Source organism: Salmo salar, chromosome ssa10, assembly GCF_905237065.1.
Source record: "Salmo salar chromosome ssa10, Ssal_v3.1, whole genome shotgun sequence".
NCBI lineage: Eukaryota > Metazoa > Chordata > Actinopteri > Salmoniformes > Salmonidae > Salmo > Salmo salar.
In genome coordinates this window covers 91,178,090-91,204,160 of record NC_059451.1, presented here as the reverse complement: position 1 = coordinate 91,204,160, position 26,071 = coordinate 91,178,090, and the positions used below count along the sequence as shown (strand labels likewise).

The 26,071-nt window shown below is 40.4% G+C and overlaps 1 protein-coding gene across 7 annotated transcripts; it reads right to left on the bottom strand.

Moving 5' to 3' along the window:
* tpm1 (tropomyosin 1 (alpha)) lies at positions 1-13,970 on the bottom strand. 7 transcript variants are annotated; one of them, XM_045687133.1, is made up of 10 exons: positions 13,693-13,924; positions 13,087-13,212; positions 12,810-12,935; positions 8,756-8,889; positions 8,032-8,149; positions 7,528-7,598; positions 6,633-6,708; positions 6,150-6,212; positions 5,939-6,008; positions 1-1,689 (listed from the first exon to the last, which is right to left on the bottom strand). In XM_045687133.1, the coding sequence occupies exons 1-10, from the start codon at positions 13,804-13,806 to the stop codon at positions 1,607-1,609; spliced, it is 981 nt and encodes a 326-aa protein (XP_045543089.1). In that variant the 5' UTR covers positions 13,807-13,924; the 3' UTR covers positions 1-1,606.
* Between the last annotated feature and the right edge of the window lie 12,101 nt (positions 13,971-26,071).

Sequence of the window (26,071 nt, the reverse complement as noted above, 5' to 3'; positions counted from 1 at the left end):
TTTAGAAAATCTCAAACTGTGCCGTTTTATTTATATTCACAATTTTTTTACATTTCAGATGATATACATTTAAAACATCTATATTTAATAAAACAAGTGAGGCAGACCCACATGATTCAAATCATATTTCTAGACAAATGTTGTCGAACCATGGTTTAAACAAAAAGGAGAAAAAAAAACAGGAATACATTTAGCAAGAATGTTGCCATAGAGATTTTGTAATGAGTTTAAGGATGAAAAGAAAAACAAATACACTCCAGAAGTATAAGTAGATCCCTTTCTAGCCACGGATTAATATAGGCAAAAAAATAAAATCAGTATACAAACAAAATTAATTTTGGCCTTTCCTAAAATGTCCTAGGGTTGTTCCACGAAGAGTGCTTTTTGCATCCCTCTGATATTAAGTAGAAGTTGTGCACCAATATTGACTTTGAAAAGCATGTTATATTAAAAGGAAGTGCCTTTTAATATAGACAACATGGAGAATTCAATAAATTAGATTTTATATAGAATAAATACTTGCTAAAGTGCCAAAGTCCTCTAGGAAGATTTTACCCCACTTAACCCTAAAATGTCTTTACATTTCCACCATCATTGTAAAGCCCTAGTTTTGTTTCTTTGAAACTATTCCTTTCAACAACAAAAAATTCTAAAGAAACATTGAACATCTAATAGTCAAAAATCGGAAAACCGAGTGGGTGGAGCATAACACGTCAACTCTGTTACCCATAGATACAGGCTAGAAGTGTTAAGCATTTTTGCGAAGCTTGCATTCAATAACCACTCCCTGTTGCACACAACAAACTTCTATTCCCTATGTCACAAGGGGATTTATGGATGATTTAAGATGAAATCGCCAACCCAGTTACGGTCTGACCAACCCTGTTACTTTATTTGGTACTTATAGTATTTTTTCCCCCCTCTTGAGATGGGAAAACGTTGAAAATGAATGTGCTCTTCATGACAGAATGTTTAAGTTAGGTGAAATCAAGAAACACTTCTCAAAAAGGCACCAAATTGGTGGAACAACCCCCTAACTCAGCACCAATATACATGTGGACAGGCTTATCCAATGTATATTTACACTTGAGGAAACTTTAAGAAATACAGAAGTCTTCAAAATCTAAAATCATGTGTTCTCCGACACTACTAATTCTGTGCGTACGTTGAAGTTGAATTAAGTGCAACATTTTTCCACTTTGTCTTTGATTGAAATGTAAGGTATGTGCATAACCAGGGTGAAATGGGTATGTGCCAGATTCATCCCCTTTAATCTACCAAATGCAGATAAAAATAACCTTTGTAGCAAATGGCACGTCATTTCACCTGATAACTTGCCAAAAACAAACTCAATGATTACAAAATGCTGACATCATTATAAAATCAGCTGGCAAAAATAGAAGTGTTTCTCATTTTGGGCTTCATTAAGGAAATGTTGTACCTTCCCTTAGTTCTGCTCCCTTGTTGAGTTCCACTGAAAGCAGGATGGTGCAAAAGGAAAAGCATCGGTTTGTGTGTTCCTCAACATGGGCATGGAATGGAAGGAGGGTTCATGGCATGCGAGGTGCAAATACAGAAAGCCAAAACCAGTGGGTAAACCAGGCTTTCACATGTTATTTAGTTCCATTAGAGTCTGATCCAGCATCTGGTGCATATCGAGGTTCTCTTCTTTAGCATGTGCCAGTTTCTCTGTTAAACACCAAATAAAACAAAAATATTAAAATCCAAGCAAGCGCCCCACAACATGCAAAAGCACACCACAACATGCAACAGCAGGCTAAGGACCATCAATATTCGAGATGACTTCGGTTATGAATTAAAATGTACTGTTAGTCAGAACTACATAATTAGCCATCAAAAGCAAAACGCTTTCAGTTAGAGAAAAGAAACAATGCTGTAAGTATGCTGTGGCAGTAACCATACAGGCAGTACACAACTCTTATAGCATTGCCTTCACCATGCTTAAACTGGGGAAATGAACAATAGTGGTGCGTATAGTATACTATATTTAATGGTATATAAAGGCACATTACAGTACCTAGTAAGAGTATAGAGTAAGTATATAGATGAACCCATTACATTGTGGATAGCTTGTTACGCCAGCAGTAACATCTCCAGCATTATGGGCATCATACAAACACAATACAAGCATGTATATTTCTTACACAGCATTAAACTGTCAATACTGTACATAAGCTCATGGATGAAACATTCACACCATTTAGTCCTCATTCAAGGCCACTCTTAGTTCATTAGAAAGAAGGCGGTTTTTGTCAAGTTGCTGGTAGAGGTGATCTTTGCAGTCAGAAAGCAGGTAGGAAAGCGAGAGAAAGAAAGCAGGAAATCAGTGCAGTAACAGACTAGAGAGCTCAAGAGAAAGCTTCATGTGGGATCACTTCACACCTGATACCTTACCTTGTTTGAAAATGGCATAGATACATACATTCACAGTCTACTCTCCACAGAACAGTGGAGCAGTAACTGCAGAAGGAGATGGGTGGAATGCCTCTGAACTTTGTGAATGGAGATATGAACAACATTTCTCTGGGGTGGATAATTGAGCAAACGAGTAACAAATTGCCAGTGGGTTCTACTCAATGTCTGAATATACCTTCCAGCACCAGAAGGCATGTACAGATCCTGCTTAAAGTCTTATAGGTTCAACTAAGGCAGTATAAAAGCTGCCAAATTCCAGCCCTGTATGGAGGATCACTACCTGATGTCATAGATGCCCGGGATATTCCACACTCCCATTACACACCACACAGTTCTACATTAAACACTGACTGTGGGAGAACAGATATCATTGAGTGGCCTGGACATGAATGAATGAAGTGCTTGGAACACATAAAATGGCTAACAATTTGTCTTAATAAATACTGCTAGTTGGGTGCAATTAACTCAGTGCTAGTGCCTGTGATGCTCGCTTTTAATTGAAAACAATGATTCGGAAAGTGCATATCTATTAATTTATTTCAACAATAAAATGATATTGCAAATTGCAGACTTCATGTCATCAACATCTCAATAGTCAATCTTACGACACTTTCCAACTCACTTTCAACACGCAAAGGCAGACAATCCTACATACTGTGCTTCTCTTCACGTCTACTACTTTTCCCTACTCTGTTCAATAGCAATCCAACTTCAACATGTGCCACCTCCCTATCAAAACATTACATTAACTATACTGTATTGAGCCAAATGACATTCGCCTTAGAAGCTACATTTGTTTTAACAGCAGTATGTGTAATGCCATGATGCTCCTAAAAACATACCTTCATTAAGGCTGTAAGATAATCACTACTCCCTTAAGTATATACCTATTAAATGAGGGAAAGTTGAATAAGAGCTACAAGTGTGTAGTAGGCCTACTTGCAACAAATGTTCACTGGACAGTGCACATTACATATCTCGCCTCTCAAAGTGAATTAAAATGTTGATCAACACCAATGGACATTAAAAACTTTCAACTGAACTTGTAAGAATGTCTGCACCATAACATTTGTTTATGGGTTCCTGAGACATAAAAAAACAATGACAACATTATTAACATCAGGGCTCCCTAGTTTTATTATTAGAGCCGCTTGAAAATAAATAGAAATGAAAATAGAATTTAGAAGGAACAGAAAAGGATAGAATAAGGAGATAAAGCTTACATAGAAGGAAGGAGGTTTATTTGTATACAACACAAAGATTCAGAGGTTCTATACAAGAGATGGGATACAACACTGACAGGATGAGAACATGGGGAGTAAAGGAAAGCATGGACAGAAGGGTTGGGAAATGGAAGAAAGGCCGGGAGAGAGCAGAGCGAGGCTGCTCAGCTGGCGGGAGGCGTCTTTGATGAGGTGTAAACAATTTATCTGTGCGGAAGAGAAGAGGTACAGTGAGGTACTGCTATAGGGGGTTTGTTGGAAGACAGACACGCAGCGCTACTGGCACCACAGCACAAAGGACAGGCTAGAGCCACAATGCCCCACTGGGAGGTATTGCCAGGGAAGGATACAGACAGTGTATCACCTCAAACACAAAACAAAGGTTGGACTAAACCTCTGACCACATGAAGACCTTTCCAAGGAGTCATGAGGAGCATCAGGTGACCAAACATCTGTCATACATGGTGCTCCGCCTCCAGCTTTGACACATCTGATATCTTCTCAGATGCCAAAGGGTCACAGCATAAAACCCAACAAAAAGACAACTTCCAAAGGCAACCAGATTGTAGATTGTGACAGTTCCCCCTCAACTGTGGTTATGAACAAAAAGTTATTTCAAGGGGGACGCATGGGGCCTTTCTTCCATACAGAAGTAGACCTTGTTAGTAGTAAAAACAAGTGAGCTACACTTGAAAAGGTACAGAACCCAAAAGCACACGGACTACATGGAGAAACTCAGTTTAAAGACCCAGAAGAAGGCTCACATTGAAATATTGCATTTCAATAGACGCCTCACATGCATTAAGGGTTGACAAAATATTATTAATATTTTGAAATTAAGACATTCATTTGTTGGTCGAACAATGTACATTTAAAATACTATCACAAAATGAATTACGATTACTTCTTTATGTAAAAAGTAATACAATATGGTAGTTATTAAAATGTAAGCCCAAATAGGTAAACAAAGAACCTCCATGCTGTATTCTGTTCATACAAAACAAGTCTAGGTTCAAGTACTCAACTGCACTGCTAAAATGGTAACTGACTTTAATGGAGAGAATGTCCACAACCAAAAACAAGTCTAAGTGTGAGAACGGAAACCATTGAGTGAGCGTAAACAATTCCCACACAGTTAGCTAGTACTTACAATATACAACCCCTTTTAACTAGGACCTTTAGACTACCTAGTGTATAGAAATAATTTGCTGCTTTCTAACAGTAACATGAACCACTTTATCGTGTACGAACAGAAACAGCAGATGGATGGAGAATTTCAGAGAGACAGAAGATTGTGATGGCTGGACAATGGGGGTGGGAGGTGCAAGGAGGTGACGACAGAGGCACAAGCAGGCAGCGCAGATGAAGAATTACATAGAAGTCATGTCGTTGAGGGCGTTGTCCAGCTCCTCGCTGATGGCCTTGTACTTCAGTTTCTGGGCATACAACTCATCTATTGGGACGTGGGCCAAGTGCACAGACAGGGAGGAGGAGGGGGCAGAGGTGGAGGGGTGTGTGGGAAGGGGGTGAAGGGCGTCCGGGCCATCAGCAAGACCCCAGAGGGAGGTGGGTGAGACAGCCCAGGGAGAGTGACAGAGTGGAAAAGGAAGAAAAAAAAAAGTTATACCAGAAGAGGATAGAACAGAAATGTGATTGAGGCCACGACAAATTCCTCAGCATCATCAAGAAATAGTGAACAGAGTCCTGAACATCTCATGTCAGAGATATCATGATCATATGGCTGCTTCTTCAGCCCTTCTAAATACCATGAGAGCCTCATGATACATTCTTTAACCTACAGATGGAGGAGTTGCTGTAACAAGCAGTTGTAGGGCAGCATATCCCTTACTGTGACTAATAGCTCATTCTCATTAAGCAGATGCAACTTAATTGTTGCAGATCAACCGGAAAAAACAACCCAACCTATGAACAAACGTAAATAGAGTGAATAGGACGACCTGTCAAATGTCCAACTACCAAAGTCATTTCCATTCAGATGTGACCCAAAAGTACACCGACTCAACCAGGGGCACGTGTTGCTCAGAATATAAATATGTAAATAATGGAAATTGTGAGAGGTAGCAAAGACCAGCACAGATTAGAGTATACTGATGAGGTGTAGCATAGAAGGGAAGAGGGTTTCCTCTTGTTCATGACATTATGAAAGAAGCATAGACAGTTACCGAATAGCCATGAATGAGACTCACTGACACTAAGATGTAGACCTACTCCAAACAGATCAAAGTACAGTTTTGAAATTAACTGCAAAAAAGTCATACCTTCCAAGTCGTCGATGGTCTTCTCAAGTTTGGCTACTGATCTTTCAGCAAACTCAGCACGAGTCTCAGCCTGTGGTAGAGAGAGACGGGTTCTTAAGAATCAGTCTGTAAATGTCACAGTTAGTGATACTGTAGGCCGACAGCACCCACAGCACTGGAATAGCCTGGCCTCTGGCCAAAGTCCCCAGATAAAGGGGGTTGTGAAACTTGCCTCCTTCAGCTTGTCGGTGAGGACCTTGATCTCCTCCTCGTACTTGTCCTCCTTCTGTGAGTACTGTGGACCAAAAGAAGCAGAAACAGGAGTCATGCATCTACCCAACTGTAACATCTGCACCAGTCTACAGAGACAGACAGAGCCTAAAAACACTCCCACTTTATCTTTTATATGAAACAAAGACCTAATGACTTACCAAACAGTTCTAAAAAAAACATGAGCAACAAGGCTTAGATGCAATAGGTTTATCTTCAATTAACAGAACAAATAGTGAAAGGTATTTGCCTGACATCTTTAAGTACAACGTTTGACTAATCTTATCCCTCTCCAATTTCATAAGCCAGATACTGTATCCAATGACCCAAGTGCTGCTGTAAATGGTTCTCCAGGTTCCTTCCATTCATTCTCCTGTATGGCTCTGGGGGGGATCTGGGGTTTGGAAAGCATGCCTGGGTCTGAACACAGCGGCAGACTACCTACCTTCTCAGCCTGGGCCTCCAGTGACTTCAGGTTGTTGGTCACAGTTTTCAACTCTTCCTCAAGCTCAGAGCATTTGCTGTTGTTTTAGAGGGGAGAAGGTGCGGAGGAAGTGGAGGAGGGTCCAGAGGAAATTGTGCCGAAATGGAGGAGGGGTGTATTGAGACACCGATGACAAATGGAAGCAGGATGGACAGAGGGAGAGTAGGAGGGGGGAGAAGAAACAAAACAAAATAAATACGAACTAGGGGAATTACAGGAAGGAGACCAAAGTGCCTTAACACAGCAGGAATGCAACAATAATAACAAAGGTGGAGACTACAAAGACACTTTTGTAAATGCCTTTTAGCTTGCAGATTGGTCAAATTAGGAATGCTAATACGGCATGTGAAAGATGTTATTCTTGCACAGTTCCTACCAGGTTAGAGGTGTAAAAGGCTCTAGTTCTAGGATATCCCGAGCATAAGCCCACACATAGGAAAAGAGAGCAAAGCAGAGCAAGGTGCTAGCAGGAAAGAGGCTTCATTCAGCAGAGTGAATGAACGTGACAAGAGGAAGTCGTACATAAAAGTCTGTAAAGATAGACCTGACAGAATACTTTGTTAGTCTGCAGTACCTTTGCCTCGGAAGCTGTGAGTGATTTTAAGCTTTGTTCCAAAACTCTTAGCTCGTCCTCCGCTCTTCGAATCCGTCTGTTAGTGGATGTTGTGAACAAAAGGCCATTCAAAACATGAAACACATGCAAATTAATAGTACATGCAACAACGAAAGTGAGCAACACGTCCAAAATAAAAAGTTAACTTTTAACTTTGAGCCAGGCGTGGCGTTAAATAACCTCATCCATGCATGTTAATAAAGTGCAGCGTTACTCCTCGGTGACAGTGGAAAAAAATCTTACCCTTCTGAAAGCTCAGCGCGCTCCTCTGTACGTTCCAGATCACTCTCAATGATGACCAGCTTACGGGCAACCTTTAGGTACAGAACACCAAGGAGTTACACACTATACACAAAATGGCTGTATATATATATATATATATATATATCTATCTATCTACCATATAGTCTATCTATCTATCTATCTATCTATCTATCTATCTATCTATATATATATCTATATATCTATCTATCTATCTATCTATCTATCTATCTATCTATCTATCTATCTATCGATATCTATCTATCTATCTATCTATCTATCTATCTATCTATATATATATATATATACCCAATATCTGTGGTCATACACCCTATACGAATTAGGGTATGTCAGGGTGGACTTAATCATAGTGTATGCCATTATGTTATTGTGTGGTGTAGGGTAGGTTCAAGGCAGGGTGTGTGGGGGCTGGGATGTAGAGACAGCTGGACAGCAGCCAACAGCTGCAGCAGCTGAGAGACTCACCTCCTCGTATTTGCGGTCGGCCTCCTCAGCGATGTGCTTGGCCTCCTTCAGCTGGATATCCTGCAGCTCCATCTTCTCCTCATCCTTGGAGGCCCTGTTCTCAATGACCTTCATGCCTCTGTGGGGAGGAAGGGGAGAGACAGGCAGCAGATGTTAGGCTAGGAAGAGTCCCATTCCCAGGCTCACAGAAGCACTGCGCTGTAACTCAATGACTCAAATCAATATCTCCAGCCCAGAGTAAACATGGGTGGGCAGGTACCACTGCAGACACACTGCAAGCAACTCTCTGGGAGTGCCGTGTCCGCCCAACGCACAGCCACACTGGCTGGCTGGCAAACTTTAATATGGCCTTTCAAAGTCAAGGCCTGGGCCTGAGAGCTTTTTTAATGGGACTGAGGGGAAAATACTGCACCACTATATCACTGGAGATGACAGGGCAGGCCCAGACAGGGTCTGATCTACAGTCTCAGATGTTCAGGCATTGGGCTGTGCAGCATAGAGGGGTTGTTTATATACCAAACAAAGGAATGGAAACAGGCCTCATGGCCCATTTATTCAGGATTTCATAGTCACCGCTGAAACAGGTTGTGTTTGTTGGAACCGGTCAGTGGCACCGCCAGTCATGACTTTCGCTAAAGGCCCTAACAACTACAAATACAGTAAGGGGGAAAGAGAAACTCAGTCTACTCTATGGTCTAACTCCCTATCCACCATAAATATATACCTCTCAGACTCATCAGCCGCCTTCTCAGCCTCCTCCAGCTTGGTCAGGGCAGTTGCCAGACGCTCCTGAGCACGATCCAACTCCTCCTCAACTAGCTGGATACGTCTGTTAAGGGAAGCGACATCGGCCTCAGCCTAGGAGAGAAGAGAAGAACTTGCCAGAACCTGCATCGTGGGGTAAAATGCATTAAGAGAGACAAACACAGTACAAACATATCAATATAAAGAATACTGGTGAATTTTCCACCTCAGTGTCTTGTGTGTTTTATAGGTAAGAGGTCTGGGTAATGACTATTTAAAATGGTGCTTTCTCCATCTGCCAGCCTAATGACAGTGTCACCTGTTGGGGAGAGAAAAGGGCCTTCCCAGGAGGATTCCCCTGTGCTGAGCTGCACTCCACCGTTTGTAATGACAACAATGCTCCTGGCTGACACAGGCTGAATACCTGGCCTCATTATTGGACCCCAGAGGTGATATTAATGAGGACTCACGGTGCGCCAAAGTGGTTTACACTGTCAAAGGCCACACACACACACACACACCAATGAAGAGCCCCCAGTGGACCATATCTGAAGATTAGATGAAGTTCAGCATTTCATCCTCTCAAAATGTCTACTTTATTGTTATTTTACTGGTGAGTGGTGGTGACTGATCAAGTTTATCCACCTACTGTTCTAATTAGCTTACCACGGGTACCAACAACAAGTTATGGATCCGTTACACTATTTTTTTTTATAAGAGATTTTATACTGAGGAAGTGTCAAATTCAGCTACAGATATGCTTTTGTGGTAATAAAACAGAACATTTGATAGCAGAAACAATTGATATGGACAGCCACTGCTCTATTCTTTGTTGTTTCTATATGCACCAAAGTCGACTTATTTTGAATCTTTAAAAACACTTCAATCACTTTGACAGCAGCCCATTTGATTTGAATGAAACCTCCCACATACATATTGTCCCATTGCAGAAGTGGTCAGAAAGTGACTTTTGGGACTTGAATGCCAAAACATTCAAGAGATAAAAGGTGCTCAAAGTTGACCTATTTTGCATACCATGAGACATCTTTGCACCTGGTTAACCGCTCAGAGGCCTGATCACATACTAACACAAGAGTGGTGCACGGGGTCAAAGTCCATCTCATGTTGTGAATGGAGATATGGAAACTAGACAGTGAAATTAAGATAACCACTAGATGAACTGATAGTTTTTCTTCAAACCCCACCCAAAACGTTTCCTTCAAATAAACTAACATGAAGTGACCATGTTGATGATGGCAATTAACCTTCTTAGCGGCAAATGCATACAGGCTTCATTTCCTGTTTCTATAGCTCAGAGGCTGGCCCCCTGTTCTTTAGAACATGCGACAACTATTTGTCCTTACAAGGAAACCTTGTTTAAAACGACATTCTGCTATTGATGTTGTTCACAGCTCTGTCGCAACGTTCTTTTTGACGTTCTTTCCTGTTTAAATGGAAAATAGTTTCAAAGAGTTTAAACTCTGTGCTGCAATTATGTAAAAAAAAAAAAAAAAGGACAATTTACTTTAGGTTATTATGTGCACTAAAGTATGTGCATAGAAGCCTAGCATACCCAGGAGATGAATATCGGGGGTGATACAGTACCATGAAACAATCTAACATTTTAATCCAAGAACTGTTTGTGAAAACATTTACCTTTGTACATCATGGCCATCAATTAACAGAAAATATCAACGGACTATGACATCAAAAACATGGTAGTTACAGTATCATTGAAATCCATCAAAAAGGCCTGAAGTGCTCTACCACCACAGCTAAACACTATTTACACTTGAGGCAATCATCAAATTCGCCTCGAGCTCGTAATCGGTCCGAGTTGGCGAATCGAAAACACTGAGCATGATAAATGTAGGTTGTTAGCTAACACAGTGGGATGTCAGAGAAATTCCGCTATGTCAGTGCTGACTGCATCACCATGCATTTAAAAAAATCTGTGCTACTCACTCGGATATTAAACATCTCAAAAGCAATATATCATTGTTGCAATGGACAACACAAATTTTGGAGAAATGTTTTTTTGCTGTTATTTTATGACATGCTTACGGATTCTCTGGTTTTCCTCTCAAAGCCCAATTCTCTCTGTAGTCTTTCAGCTCTCTCTTCAGCACCGTCTGCCTGCTGTTGCAGGGTTTTTATTTTCCGTTTAACGGCCTCCAGTGATGTTATACCGGTCATTATTTCAACTTGCTAAGAAAACTACGTTAAACGGAGCGCAACAACGCCCTGGAATGTACCTGCAGGGAGGCTGCCCGTCTGTGAGGAACGCACACAGCAATAACTGAACGTTACACCGGAAGTAACCATGCTTTCATAACCAAGTTCAAGGCACAACAAACGAAAATATATTGGAAGTGCACTAGAAATACATTTAGTTGTTTTCGTAATATTATAATGGTTAACCAACATTTGGTCATAATAAAAAGTGCATCTGTGGTAGACGTACTGTAATGATAATGGCACGCCCAGTTATTACAAGCGTTGACCAAGGTACCTTGCACTGGTGAATAGCACCATCTGCTGGTATTATCTAGACAGTACACATGGGATTGAAAAACTCTCCAGACTATAATTCTTAAAGAGCACCAAGAGGAGGCCTTCTATGCATTTCTAGAATCTTACTCAAGGAGTTCAACAAATGAGTTTTGAAAACGTAGGACAAGTGAATGCCTACCAAGAATTTATACATTTTTACCAGTTTAACTCGTTCATATCAGTGCATATTATTTTTATTTATTTAACCTTTATTTAACTAGGCAAATCAGTTAACAAATTCTTATTTACAATGACGGCCTAAAGGAAAGGAGATGAGCATAGGGCGTCCATGTAGTCTATTGAGATGTTGGCTACCCTACAGACACTTTCAATACATGAAAATCAATTGTCAACTGAATGTCACATCTAATTTGATAACTTCATTATTGAGGGGGGATTAACTTGCCTTGTTAATGTTTTTTCTTTGTTCATATTTATTTAGCCTGGGATCATCATGCCATAACGTGATAAACCTAGGTATTTTATACATATCATTTTTTTCAGCCCCTGGATGCAGCTCCTGGTGTCACGCATGAATCGACATACACACGTTGCTGATAGTTTTCCTTTTATGGAGCATTTCCCTAATTTCAAGTTCTTCTCTGTATGAAGCCAAATTACACCGCAGGGAAGCCAAATTACACTCTAGGGTATGAGTTTAACTAAATGTTCCTCAAAACAACAAACAAAATACATTAATAATAAGATACAAGAATAATCTTGCAAAAATACGATAAGTCTAAAAGTGGATATAATTAGTAAATAGCTCATTATTAGAAAATACTTCAGGTTGATGGTAGAATAGTTAGAAAATCTAATTTAAGGGAAACGAATTTAATATAGACCTAGTCTGTTCTGTTGCAAGAAACAGGCACAGCCCAAAAAAGTAAGCTCTAACTTGACCGATGACCAAATAAAGCAGTGGGCTATATTTATCCGTGTGGTGCACACGCACTCCGCTTGGAGACTGCACGTTCAACACATTCAGTTTCCACTCATAAATGTCCCCACTTTAAGGAGCTGTGGAGAGAAATCTGATTTACTGTCTTAAATTGACTTTGGGGTCTCATATGTAGGCTATCTATGTGGAGAGATTCAAATACCAGAACACTGAAACACTTTTGTTCTTTATATTGATATGATTTAGGTGACTTGTGATCTTTGACAACAGACAAACAACCACAAACAAAATATATAAAATGACAGTTCAACAAAATCTGGCATGACATCATGATTGTTTGTGATTTAAATATTATTCCTTTATCATAATAAGCTACATTCCAACTGGCCCATAGACATATTGGGCTCGACAGGTGAGTCACACCTAAACAGTATTCTACCTACATTTGGTAATCTGAGAAACGACTTTAGACCGAGTGATGAGACCGAATAAAGGCCTCTCACATAACACTGTCATTTTACACATTTTACAGATGTGGGAAGCAGTGTGCAGGAATGGTGATTTTGTGCCCTTTACTTACGTCCGTGGCTGTCTTCTCAGCCACCTCAAGTTTCTCCTGTGCATCCTTAAGAGACTCAGAGTACTTGTCCAACTCATCCTCTGTTCCCTTCAGCTTCTTCTGCAGAGCTACCAAGTCATCCTCGAGCTGAGGTTTGTTTAAGTGTGGACAGTTTCACAGGGGTGATCAGCGGGAAACAGAGGGCGTGAGCGCGCACAGAGCGCAAGAACGCAGACAGACAGAGAAAGGGAGAGAGAGGAGAGAAGTTAGGGAAAATCATGCGAGCCACACAAAATACCTTGGTGGCCACCTCCTCGGCGTTCAGCAACTTTTCCTCGGCGGCTTGGAACTCATCAAGCACTTTATCACGTTCATCTTCGGTGATCCGTAATTTCTTTTCCAACTCACTTATTTCATCCTCTAACTACACATGCATAAATAACAACATTTTATTTATTTGAATAGAACATCAAAGTGAATATACTATTGCATTTATGCTGAAAGAAGCATATGTTTTTCAATAGCCTATCTATATTCCCCACAGTAATTATTCTATATTTCCTACTTATAATTAACCGACAGCAATTTTCCTATACACATATTTTCCTACTTATAATTAGGCTACATTAATACAACTTCACCCACCCATCAATCAGTGACATGGACGTAATTAGTAAACACAATTATTCCGATAATTCATACCCAGGTCACTTAATAGCCTACCCGTTGTGATATGTTATTCATAAATATCACTTAAATACTCCTTATTTCGAATGATCCGTAAAAGTGATACATCCACATTGAAGAGGTGATCGATCCATGTTTAGAGACTGCGGCGAACAGAGCCACTGGTATTCAGGTGCCTTTTCTAGAATCATTTAGATTTCCCATATATAATGCCGACCTGTTTGCTCTTGTCCTCTGCTGCCTTCTTGTCTCCCTCGGCTCCCTCAGCTCTGTCCAAGGCATTCTCCTTGTCGAGCTTGAGCATCTGCATCTTCTTCTTGATGGCATCCATGGCTGCTTATTTTTTGTTTGGCTCCACCAAATGTTTCGAAAGAGACCCGAGGAGAGAGACTGTGCGTCTGTGCTTAACTGACCGTTGCGCTGGAGTGCAAGCTCTTCTTGAATGTGCCTTGTCAAATATGTACTGTCAAGAAGGGGAGGGGACTAAATTCCTTTAGACATCCAATACTTTTTTGGAGACGGCATCTCGGGGTCCCTTCCCCTTGCCCTATCTTTCTTTATGGATCTACTCGGTGATTCGCTGCTCTCAGACATTTGACCATTGATATGACTATATATGGGATTTGATAGTTTTGTCTAGAAAGGATACAGCTTTTGTCAAAGTTGACTTTTCGTAGCAGGTTTAGGAGAACTTACGCAGCAGGTTATGAGAATTCACTTAGCAGGTTAGTATAATTGGGTTAAGGTTAGGTAAAGGGTTAGGGTTAGCTAAAATGCTCCCAAAACTACGTTTGACTTCAGATTTGACAAAAGCTGTATCCCATCTAGGCATGACCGATTTGATGGGCAGGAGAGCAGCCCCTTCAAGATGTAGGTTCCTATTTCTAAGGTAGTAAATCTACTGTTTGGGAAGGACACTGTCCAGGGCAGGAGTATGCAAAATGTGCTGTTTTATAATGCTATTCTACACATTTTGTCTTGATACTAAGAGAACATGTTGCAGTTTTAAAGCCAATTTCCTGCAATTCTACACGTGTGCCAGCATGTTGGCAGTGGGCCATACTACAGTAAGTACAATATATTGAGATTATTTCCCCTCATGTCATTCTGAGATGATTTAGTATTGAATAGTGTTTAATGATTTTTTGTCCTTTTGTCTCAGGATACTGGACCATAACTGTGTCAGTGCCCAGTGCTATCCATGGAGCTGAAATTGTCCTCCTGGGAGGTGTTGTATTAGCTCAGGTCAAGTGTACAGTCAGTGAAGAGGTACTGCTGGTGAAAGACTCAGGTCAACCAGCCCCTCGAGGCATTGTTCACAATCTGAGAGGCGTAAGATAGGAAAGAGCTGCCAGATAATGTATCAAGTAGCCTCCCTGCTAACTCTTTAAGTATTAGTTGGCTGTAGCCAGACAGCCTCCATGGGATACTGAAGTGTGATAGTATTTCAACAGCCCTCTGCTCCCTTTGACAATCTACAGTAGCTATATACTGTAGTTCTAATCAGGGGTGCAACTTTGGTTTTAGGTTGGGGGGACATAACATAATTTAAATTATAATTTTTTTATCCAGTCTGATAAACACTCCAAACAGCCTACCCAATCACTCGGAGCCGTCCGCATGGTCCTAAAGCCCCCCCCCCCCATTTTGTATCACATTCCAATGATAAAACTGGGAGGGACAAAAATGCAATTTCAGAATGTGGGGGGGACATGTCCCCCATCCCCAGTGAAAGTTGCGCTGCTGGTTCTAATGTTAGAGAACTGTCACTGCTGTTCAGACTGTTCAAGATGGATATAAGAAGAGTAATCGTAAAACACAATCTACAGGGAACGAGTTAATTAAACTGGACCTGCATGACCATACAGTACATGACAGGTTTTTAGCAATTGTTTATGTTTGGAAATTAACCTGAAGAAATATTGATAAAACAATGGATTGATCAGTTTGACTATCTCTCATATCATCCATCGCATTGAAGGTTAACCATATCAATTGAACAGATACTAATTTGCCACAATTGACAAAAAGTAGAGGCAAGCCATTCGTGAAGCACCCGAACAGCTAAAGTTGACATTGGTAAAATTAAATGTAATTCAACTGAGTAATCCCTAATTGTTATTAGTGTGTAAATATATATCTTCTTGTAATGTAGACAGGAAGCTGAAAGAAACATAGGGTTAGACTGAGGCCTTCTTGAGTCTCTCCTTCTTATGAGGATATTTTTAGGATTGCCTTCTTCAAGCACCTGCCTTGGTCTGTAAAGTTCAACTAAGTCACTATGCCAAGTGTTCGGGCCAAACCCTATGAGATAAGCCTCTAAAATAATCCAAGTCTTCGTATGCTGTTCACTTTGAGTTTGGGCTGTTTTTATTATCACAGCAACTGACATACGTAGGTTGATTGCCATTCATGGGTGTGTTGTGTGCGCTGTGGTTGCAGTCAGATATTTACATGGAGGGAGAGAGCATGAATTTGCACGTCCCATATAATGTGGTAATGAGTCAAAATCCACTTAGCCTATTGTTTTCTGGCACATTCATATATTTTCTTTCGTGTGCAGGGTCCGACATTAAAGATGGTACACCGGGGCGAGTAAAAACATGTGTCGGGCCAGTGGATCTCGTCACTCACTGGCCCTTAGTAACTTTTCAGCGCATTTTTGCATTCCAGTTCAACTTTTGCCTGCTCTGTCACAGTCTACCATAGAGCCCCACAGTGAACGCATCATAATACTCATAAAACCTAGCGGTCAAACACGGAAATGGTTCCAATTGTTTTTTCACATGGGGGAATTTAGAACCACTTCAAACAAGGTCTGTGTTTCATATAGGCTTTCCCTGGTGTGATGTTTTGATAACGGTGTAAATGTTTCTCGGACGAGGTGAATTTTATCAATATATTCGGAATTATTTAATCTCAGATTAAAAAAGGTAATTAGCATCTAAGTAGACATCGTGCAAGACTACAAATCCCTGCAAGTTCCAGCACGCCATCTTTTCTGTCAGCTAGCTAGCATGTAGCTACCTTGATCCAAAACTAAAGATATATTGAACATTTTTATTGACTGTTCTATATTTTATCTAACAAAAATGTTTTGGTTTATTTATGCATTTGGTCTTGTGTCTTGTACAGAATACTACCCTAGTAGCAGTCAGATATTTACAATGTGCCATGAGTACTAGGCTAGTTCTTTGCCTACATGATATTAGCAACATAGGCTACCTTTATTTTAGCAGATCCTCTTCTCCTTCAGCCGATTGAGGTCTATATTCAAATCCCTATAATTCCTGCCAACTATATGAAAGAGGTGAAATCTATTTAAATTCATGGTGACAGAATTCAGGACGTCAACTAACTTGTTGACATGTTCTGTTGCAGATTCAAAGCCAGATTAACTGTTGCAGAATGTATTCATACTCATGAATGAATAAGCATATTTATTTGAAAAGAATGCACCTAGTCACCCATCAATCACAAACACCTGAACTACAACAATTTCATTGTTTTAAATACATCTAAAATACTAGACAAATATAGTTGACAATTCATACATATGCCTTTCAAACATAAAACAACAAACATCTGCCTTGAAAGTAAAGATACAACTATTTATTCATCAATGCCGCAAACCTGGGACATCGAAGAGCACCATATTAACTATTATTATCTGAAAGAGCACAGATTCTTCTGCTCTTTCATTATAGGAATTAGACCAACACAAATAACAAAATGTAAAACAAGATTTAGTGATTTTTGATGGATGAGTTACAAATGGAGAAACAACTGGATGTGTAAGGTAGGTTTAATATAAAATACTAGCACCAGCAGGATGAGAGACACACTTAACAGACTCAAAACAAGGAAGCCATGCCTAAACACAGCTATATCAACACCCTTCTTGTCCATGTTGCTGCTGTCAATTGTGAGCAGCACATTTACCACTGCATTCAGTCTGAAACCCAGAATAAGCAGGAGAAGGACAGCATTACACAGGTGAAAAAACATTACACCACAACACTTTTAAACGTGTTACTGAGTCTAGATGTTATCAAATCAGGAGAAGAATAAGTGAATAGGGAAAATTACTGACGGTAAGGTGGGTTTATAGCGATAAGATGGAGTTCCAAAGACAATGAGTGATCACAGCATTTCAACAAATTGAGCCATATACAATACAACTTAAGCATAGAGGACAGCATTTTGTTGACAACATGGTGGTTTACACTGTCTGTGTGTGAATGATGAAAATAATCTTTCCCCAGCTGTAGGTCCATTTGAGTGTGTGCGGTCACTTAGACCAGCACATCAACCAGTACTGGGACCAACAGGAAGTTAACAATCTGTGGCTTAGACTTAATGTTGACACAAATGATAACTAAACAATACGATGCCACAAACTACAACACAAATGGAAGACTGTACCACACAGGCCAGTACAATCACCTATACATGGAAACAGTGGAGATTTGAGCATGTACATTTTGGTTGGGCAACCCGACCCCAAAAATGTTTTAAATACATGCCAGCAAAGCCACAACACTGAACAATACATTAATTGCACTATAACACTGACAAACGGTGCCCTCAAACTGTTAGGGCCTACATAAAGCTGTCCCAACAGCAGAGCTTTCTTTTCAGCACCATGGAGTGAATCCTTAAAACTGATACACCTGGCTATCAGCAAAGACTTGTCTGACAGCAAAACAGTTCATTCAGCCTCATTTACTGCCTTTAAAAAAACCTAGCTGATATGGCTGACTTACAACCTGTCTGGGCTAGGGGGCAGTGTTTTCATGGCCGGATGAAAAACGTACACAATTTAAACAGGTTACTACTCTGGCCCAGAAACTAGAATATGCATATTATTAGTAGATTTGGATAGAAAACAGTTTCTAAAACTGTTTGAATGGTGTCTGTGAGTATAACATAACTCATATGGCAGGCAAACACCTGAGAAAAATTCAAGCAGGAAGTGGAAAGTCTGAGAATTGTAGTTCTTGTTTTGATTCTCTATCGAAGCTACAGTGTCTGTGGGGTGACGTTGCACTTCCTAAAGCTTCCATTGGCTGTCTAAAGCCTTCAGAAAGTGGTTTGAGCATTCTCCTGTTACTGGGCAGAGTATAGGTGCTCAGTTACTGAGTGGTCTGCCTGGCAACAAAGGGATTGGATATGTGCGGACACGCGAGCAAGCCGTTCCTTCTTTTTCTTCTTGAATGAATATGCTATTGTCCGGTTGGAATATTATCACAATTTTACGTTAAAAATACCATAAAGATTGATTTTAAACAGTGTTTGACATGCTTCTAAGTACGGTAATGGAACATTTTGACTTTTCGTCTCTCGTTCCGCACTCACGCGTTATGCCTTGCGGGTGTAGCGATATGCTTGTGTTTCTACTGTAGCTCCAACAGTGCAGTAATATGTAACAATTCACAACAATGCACACAAGCTAAAAGTTAAATAATGGAATTAAGGAATAAATAAATATTAGGATGAGCAATGTCGGAGTGGCATATACTAAATACAGTAGAATAGATTCAGTATATACAGCGAAGTGGAGGTGTGCTGGACATGGTGGACATCTTGAAGCAAGTGGGGACAGCAAACTGGGATAGGGAGAGCTTGGTCTGCTAATCAGTCCATCTCTGAAACCTCTCAAAAAGCCAGACCTAAATAGGACAGCTAGTTAGGGTAGTTACAAGTCAAGTAGTACTTGAATAGGCTACCCAACCCTCACCCAAAGACTCAAGCAAACATGATCAAGAACTCCTAGCTTCTTCATCTGAGTTAGATAGCTATAGTTAACTAGTAAGCTAGACTGTTGGTTTATAAAAGCCAAAGAAGGCTAAACTTGTTTTTATGCATTTAAATGGCTAGGCAAATCTAGCCAGGCTAATACTGATAACTAGCAAACCATGAGCTAGATAACAGGTATTGTGTAATGTAAAACTTGCCCAATTTATTTCGCTAATTTATTAATGACACAATTTAGCTAACATTAGATAGTTAATCCAGAGATTTTTACTTTTCGCTCGATTCGGCAGTCTCATCCAGATCATCATGGCCCTGGTGAGTGACGTGAAATTTGAGACAGGCATTTGGAGTTTTGTATGATAGCCACATTAGTAGCTAATTAGCATTTCATTTTTGGGGGGTAATACAAGCAAATATATTGGTAAGTCACCTTGTCAGAGAGAGATTTACACAGTTATTAAAACGTCACACCAGGGTAAGCCTAAACAAAACACAGCCCATATTTGAAGTGTTTCTAAAATCCCCTATTGCAAAAATGATTGGAACCATTTTCGTGTTTGACCGCTAGGTATTATGACTCATACTGTGGTACTCTATTGAAACTCATTGAAGACCACAAGCTTAAATGTCATGCCATTTGTAAGCTATTTGAGCAATATGATTGGCCGTTCATTCAAGCACCACCACACTCCCGTGAGTGATAACTTCTCAAACAGTACATGAGTTGATGCCTTCACACATCACACGCAAACTGTCCACAGCAAAAAATAAGTGCCCAATCAATCTACTCGCTGACCTTATTTATTTTAGGGAAAGTGATTTACAAAAGTGAACCTTAAAGAGTGAACAACGGCGTGTGGGTAAATTCACTGGGGAAACCAAAATATTACAACCTATGTGTTGTGATAATTGTGTTGTTTGCTCTATAACCTGTTAGTTCATATGTGGAAGGTAGCCTAGTGATTAGAGCGTTGTACCAGTAACCGAAAGATTGCTAGATCGAATCCCCGTGCTGACAAAGTAAAAATCTGTCGTTCTGCCCCTGAACAAGGCAGTTAGCCCGTTCCTAGGCTGTCATTGTAAATAAGAATTTGTTCTTAACTGACTTGCCTAGTGAAATAACGGTAAAAAATATGTGTTGACACCGTGATATATAGGCCTAACGCTGAGACAATAAGAAGCTCATAGTCCCTTAAAATAAATTCTGAATATTCAACCACACGTTTGTTTGATCACAAAACCGGAGAGCAACATCTGTCCGGTGAAGTCCACAAAACATATTGCATATAACAAACAGTTGCGTGAACTACAGCATGGTCAAGCAACGTTATGTTTCCGACATTTTCAGACTACTAAACAACGATTGATTTAGAACCAAGAAGAGGTACCGCAAGTCGCAAAGAAAACAGGAGCTGCCGCCACTATTCCAGCACTATTTCAACTCCAACATTCTAACATTATCTAATCACCTATGCTTAGTCTGATACAATGACAACTAAAAGACACCAAAAACGATTTAGTCTAATCAACGTAAGCTAACTATGATATGGCTGTCCATGACACTGATTTCTGTGTGTGTGTGTGGTGTGTGTTTGTGCGTGCGTGCAAGTAAAAAAAACATGTTGACTCCCCCTACTTGTAGAGAAACGCCAATGCCATCCTCCTCTTTCATGTTGTATAAATGGTCTATGACTCTGTCATACAGTACACACTTCGTTTTTGTTGTCCTATGCTACCTGGCTAAAATGCTTGCTGGCTAGCCTAACTTCCTTTTTATGGGCAACGATCCGCCAAGTCAGCTAGTTAACATTAGCATACTGCATCTAGCTACATGTTGAACTTCCCTTCCTTTCAGGCCAGGGGCACAATCTACGAATGTATGGTTGGATCAGAATCACCTTTATAATCATTGGCCAGTACGGAGCATTAAGTAAAACCACAAGTCCAAATCCCTATCTCCATCCATTTCTAATTTAGGAAATGGCAGATTTTAGCTAGCTAGCTAAAAGGACAACACAACGAGATGCAATAATTAATTTTTTTGGGCTTCTGATGTGTTTTGGTTGGTCTGAAGCCCAATCCAAACTTGCTTCCCTTCACACTTTTTTTTTGTCCGCCATGACCATTCACAGCTGAGCTCACTCAGTTGAGCTTAACGCCAATTGGCTATTATGTAATAATATTTTTATCAAGTGTTTCCATTGACCATCCTTGAGATGTTTCTACAACTGGATTGGAGTTTACCTGTGGTACATTTAAATTGACTTGACATGATTTGGAAAGGCACACACCTGTCTATATAAGGTCCCACAGTTGACAGTGCATGACAGAGCAAAAACCAGCTATAAGGTTAATGGAATTGTTCGTAGAGCTCCGAGACAGGATTGTGTCGAGGCACAGATCTGGGGAAGGGTACCGAAAAATTTCTGCAGCATTGAAGTTCCCCAAGAACACAGTGGCTTCCTTCATTCTTAAATGGAAGAAGTTTGGAACCACCAAGACTATTCCTAGAGTTGGCCTCCTGGCCAAACTGAGCAATCGGAGGAGAAGGGACTTGGTCAGGGAGGTGACCAAGAACCCGATGGTCACTCTGACGGAGTGCTCGAGTTCCTCTATGGAGATGGGAGAACCTTCCAAAAGGACAACCATCTCTGTAGCACTCTACCAATCAGGCCTTTATGGTGAAGTGGCAAGACGGAAGACACTCCTCAGCAAAAGGCACATGACAGCCCACTTGGAGTATGCCAAAAGACACCTAAAGGACTCTCAGACCATGAAACAAGATTCTCTGGTCTGATGAAACCAAGATTGAACTCTTTGGCCTGAATACCAAGTGTCACATTTGGAGGAAACCTGGCACCATCCCTACGGTGAAGCATGGTGGTGACAGCATCACGCTGTGGGGATGTTTTTCAGCAGTAGGGACTGGGAGACTAGTCAGGATCGAGGGAAAGATGAGCGGAAACAGAGTACAGAGAGATCCTTGATGAAAACCTGCTCCAGACCTTCAAACAGGACAACGACCACTAAGCACACAGCCAAGACAACGCAGGAGTGGCTTCGGGACAAGTCTCTGAATGTTTTTGAGTGGCCCAGCCAGAGCCCAGACTTGAACCTGATCAAACATCTCTGGAGAGACTTGAAAATAGCTGTTTTTGTTTTGTCATTATGAGTTATTGTTTGTAGATTGATTAAGGTAAAAAAACAATTTAGTCAATTTTAGAATAAGGTTGTAACGTAACAAAATGTGGAAAAAGTCAAGGGGTCTGAATACCTTCTGAATGCACTGTAAAATGTATTTTGAAAGATATTGATATACTAGTTATACTGATTTAATCAAAGTGTTGACAATGCTTTATGTGTAGCAAAGCACATGTTTAACACCTGTTTCATTTTTCAATCATACCTGTATTGCAGATAGCTGAGAAAAAGCCTCAAAAGGAAAACTCCACCCAAAAACGATCTTTTGGCATTTGCTTCATAAGTCCACGTCAGCAATCAAGTTTTCAAGATATATAACTTTCAAAAAACAGAAATACAGCCGGTATGACGCATTTTGCATCATATGATGTTGTGTCCATCACTGTCCAGACTGCAGAGGACATCATCTAGAAAAGGCACACAGATCAGTTACTGTTGAGTAAAGCCACACCGACAGAACCACCAGTCAAAGTGGTCCAGAACTGTTACTGGGTGACAGACACCCTGACCAAGCAGTCGTCACCTAGGGGCTCACAGTCACATTCTCACGACACTGACTCAGCCGCACCCACACGTGTATGATGAGACTGTGACATACAGTAGGCTACACACGTCTACACCTGTGTCAGTGCCAAAGTCTCAAGATGTTGTTGAGAGTCAGGTTGACCACTGTTACCCTACGAGAGATAGGAGGACACCAAGACGCTAGGGACTTGTAAGGTTGTTCATAATTTTTGTTCATAATTGGGACAATTTAAGAAAGTGGGGAGGAGATGTATTGGGGTTGTGGTGCAGAGCATCATCTGAGTTATGTGGAGATCAAATAAATAGTTGAACTGATTCCTGTCTCCCATCTCATCATTACTGAATTGTTATAAAGACGTGGTTATGAAACCCACGTGACACAGTACTCTCAGCCCCATTGTTGAAAGAGTAATTAATGAGTAAGCACAGTCTCCAGACAGACTGTGTACAGTTGAAGTCAGAAGTTTACATACACTTAGGTTGGAGTCATTTAAACTCATTTTTCAACCACTCCACACATTTCTTGTTAACAAACTATAGTTTTGGCAAGTCGGTTAGGACATCTACTGTGTGCATGACACAAGTAATTTTTCCAACAATTGTTTACAGACAGATTATTTCACTTACAATTCACTGTATCACAATTCCAGTGGGTCAGAAGTTTACTGTGCCTTTTATTAAACAGCTTGGAAAAGTCCAGAAAATGGTGTCATGGCTTTAGAAGCTTCTGATCGGCTAATTGACATAATTTGAGGCAATTGGAGGTGTACTTGTGGATGTATTTCAAGGCCTACCTTGAAACTCAGTGCCTCTTTGCTTGACATCATGGGAAAATCAAAAGAAATCAGCCAAGACCTCAGAAAAAAAATTGTAGACCTCCACAAGTCTGGTTCATCCTTGGGAGCAATTTCCAAACGCCTGAAGGTACCATGTTCATCTGTACAAACAACAGTATGCAAGTATAAACACCATGGGACCACGCAGCTGTCATACTGCTCAGGAAGGAGCCGCATTCCCGTCTCCTAGAAATGAATGTTCTTTGGTGAGAAAAGTGCAAATCAATCCCAGAACAACAGCAAAGGACCTTGTGAAGATGCTGGAGGAAACAGTTACAAAAGTATCTATATTCACAGTAAAACGAGTCCTATATCGACATAACCTGAAAGGCCACTCAGCAAGGAAGAAGCCACTGCTCCAAAACCACCATAAAAAAGCTAGACTATGGTTTGCAACTGCACATGGGGACAAAGATCGTACTTTTTGGAGAAATGTCCTCTGGTCTGATGAAACAAAAATAGAACAGTTTGGCCATAATGACCATCATTATGTTTGGAGGAAAAAGGGGGACGCTTGCAAGCCGAAGAACACCATCCCAACCATGAAGCACGGGGGTGCCAGCATCATGTTGTGAGGGTGCTTTGCTGCAGGAGGGACTGGTGTACTTCATACAATAGATGGCATCATGAGGGAGGAAAATGATGTGGATATATTGAAGCAACATCTCAAGACATCAGTCAGGAAGTTAAAGCTTGGTCGCAAATGGGTCTTCCAAATGGACAATGACCCCAAGTATACTTACAAAGTTGTGGCAAAATGGCTTAAAGACAACAAAGTCAAGGTATTGGAGTGGCCATCACAAAGCCCTGACCTCAATCCTAAAGAACATTTGTGGTCAGAACTGAAAAAGTGTGTGCGAACAAGGAAGCGTACAAACCTGACTCAGTTACACCAGCTCTGTCAGGAGGAATGGGACAAAATTCACCCAACTTTTTGTGGGAATTTTGTGGAAGGCTACCTGAAACGTTTGACCCAAGTTAAACAATTTAAAGGCGACGCTACCAAATACTAATTGAGTGTATGTAAACTTCTGACCCACTGGGAATGTGATGTAAGAAATAAAAGCTGAAATAAATCATTCTCTCTACTATTATTCTAACATTTCACATTCTTAAAATAAAGTGGTGATCCTAACTGACCTAAGACAGGGAATTTTTACTAAGATTAAATGTCAGGAATTGTGAAAACTGAGTTTATATGTATTTGGCGAAGGTGTATGTAAACTTCCGCCTTCAACTGTAGTTAGTCATTGTGGAGGTCAATGTGTCATGGGCTGCCTTTGAGTGACAGGTAGTATTAAGATGTTATGATGTTCCTGCAGGGCTAAGCCAGCCCATGCTGTGGCAGAGAACTTTTTGTATAATAATAACTTGCAGAGGAAATGTTAACTGCAGATTTGTCTACGACTTCCTTTTTTTCACTCTGACTCAGAAAAGTGATCTTGGAAGACAAATATGGTTTAGAGGTCAGGGTTCAGTTCAACTTTTCACCATGCTGGGAATATGGCACAATCGTTTGTATTTATTAAAATAACTCATGCTCATAGATATACTGTACACTACAGCTGCAACATATACAACATATACCTCAGTTCTTACCAGACAGTGCAAGGCTGTCATAGCAAAGTTATGTTGAATTGTACCGTATAGATTGATTTTAATATTGCATGAGCTTGTTCTTCAGTTGTCCCTATAGTATTTTCAGTGTGGAGCACTGGTCGCAATACTTACAAAGTTGTGGCAAAATGGCTTAAAGACAACAAAGTCAAGGTATTGGAGTGGCCATCACAAAGCCCTGACCTCAATCCTAAAGAACATTTGTGGTCAGAACTGAAAAAGTGTGTGCGAACAAGGAAGCGTACAAACCTGACTCAGTTACAGAATACTGCTGAATTTGCAACAGTATTCTGGAAATGAAAATAAGCTCTATTATGAAGTTTTCTTTTTGAGTTTAGAAAATATACCTCCAAATCATATTTCCATTTGGATATTATAGGTGCTTAAAACAACAGATGTGAAAGATGTAATTCTTAGAATCGAGTAGGAAAGGTCTTATTGTAGTTTTGGAAAACAAAGGTTTCCCTTATTATCAAATCGACACATGAATATGAAGATGATTTTGTAACGCAAGTTTCAGAATGTAGAGAGTAGTCTGAGTTTTGTTTGGCTCAGTGTGTCAACCATGTTTCAGTCCTGATAGCTCTTTACAGCTACAGAACCCAACATTTCCCTGACACTGAAAAAAAATCTAGAACTGGTATAATTATGAGTTTACTT

Coding starts and splice junctions, on each gene's coding strand:
- tpm1 (XM_045687133.1), bottom strand. CDS start 13,806: ATGGATGCCATCAAGAAGAAGATGCAGATGCTCAAGCTCGACAAGGAG. Junction 8,150..8,755: donor GCGGCTGATGAGTCTGAGAG/GTATATATTTAT, acceptor TCCTCCCCACAG/AGGCATGAAGGTCATTGAGA. Junction 6,709..7,527: donor CGCGCTGAGCTTTCAGAAGG/GTAAGATTTTTT, acceptor CTAAAACAACAG/CAAATGCTCTGAGCTTGAGG.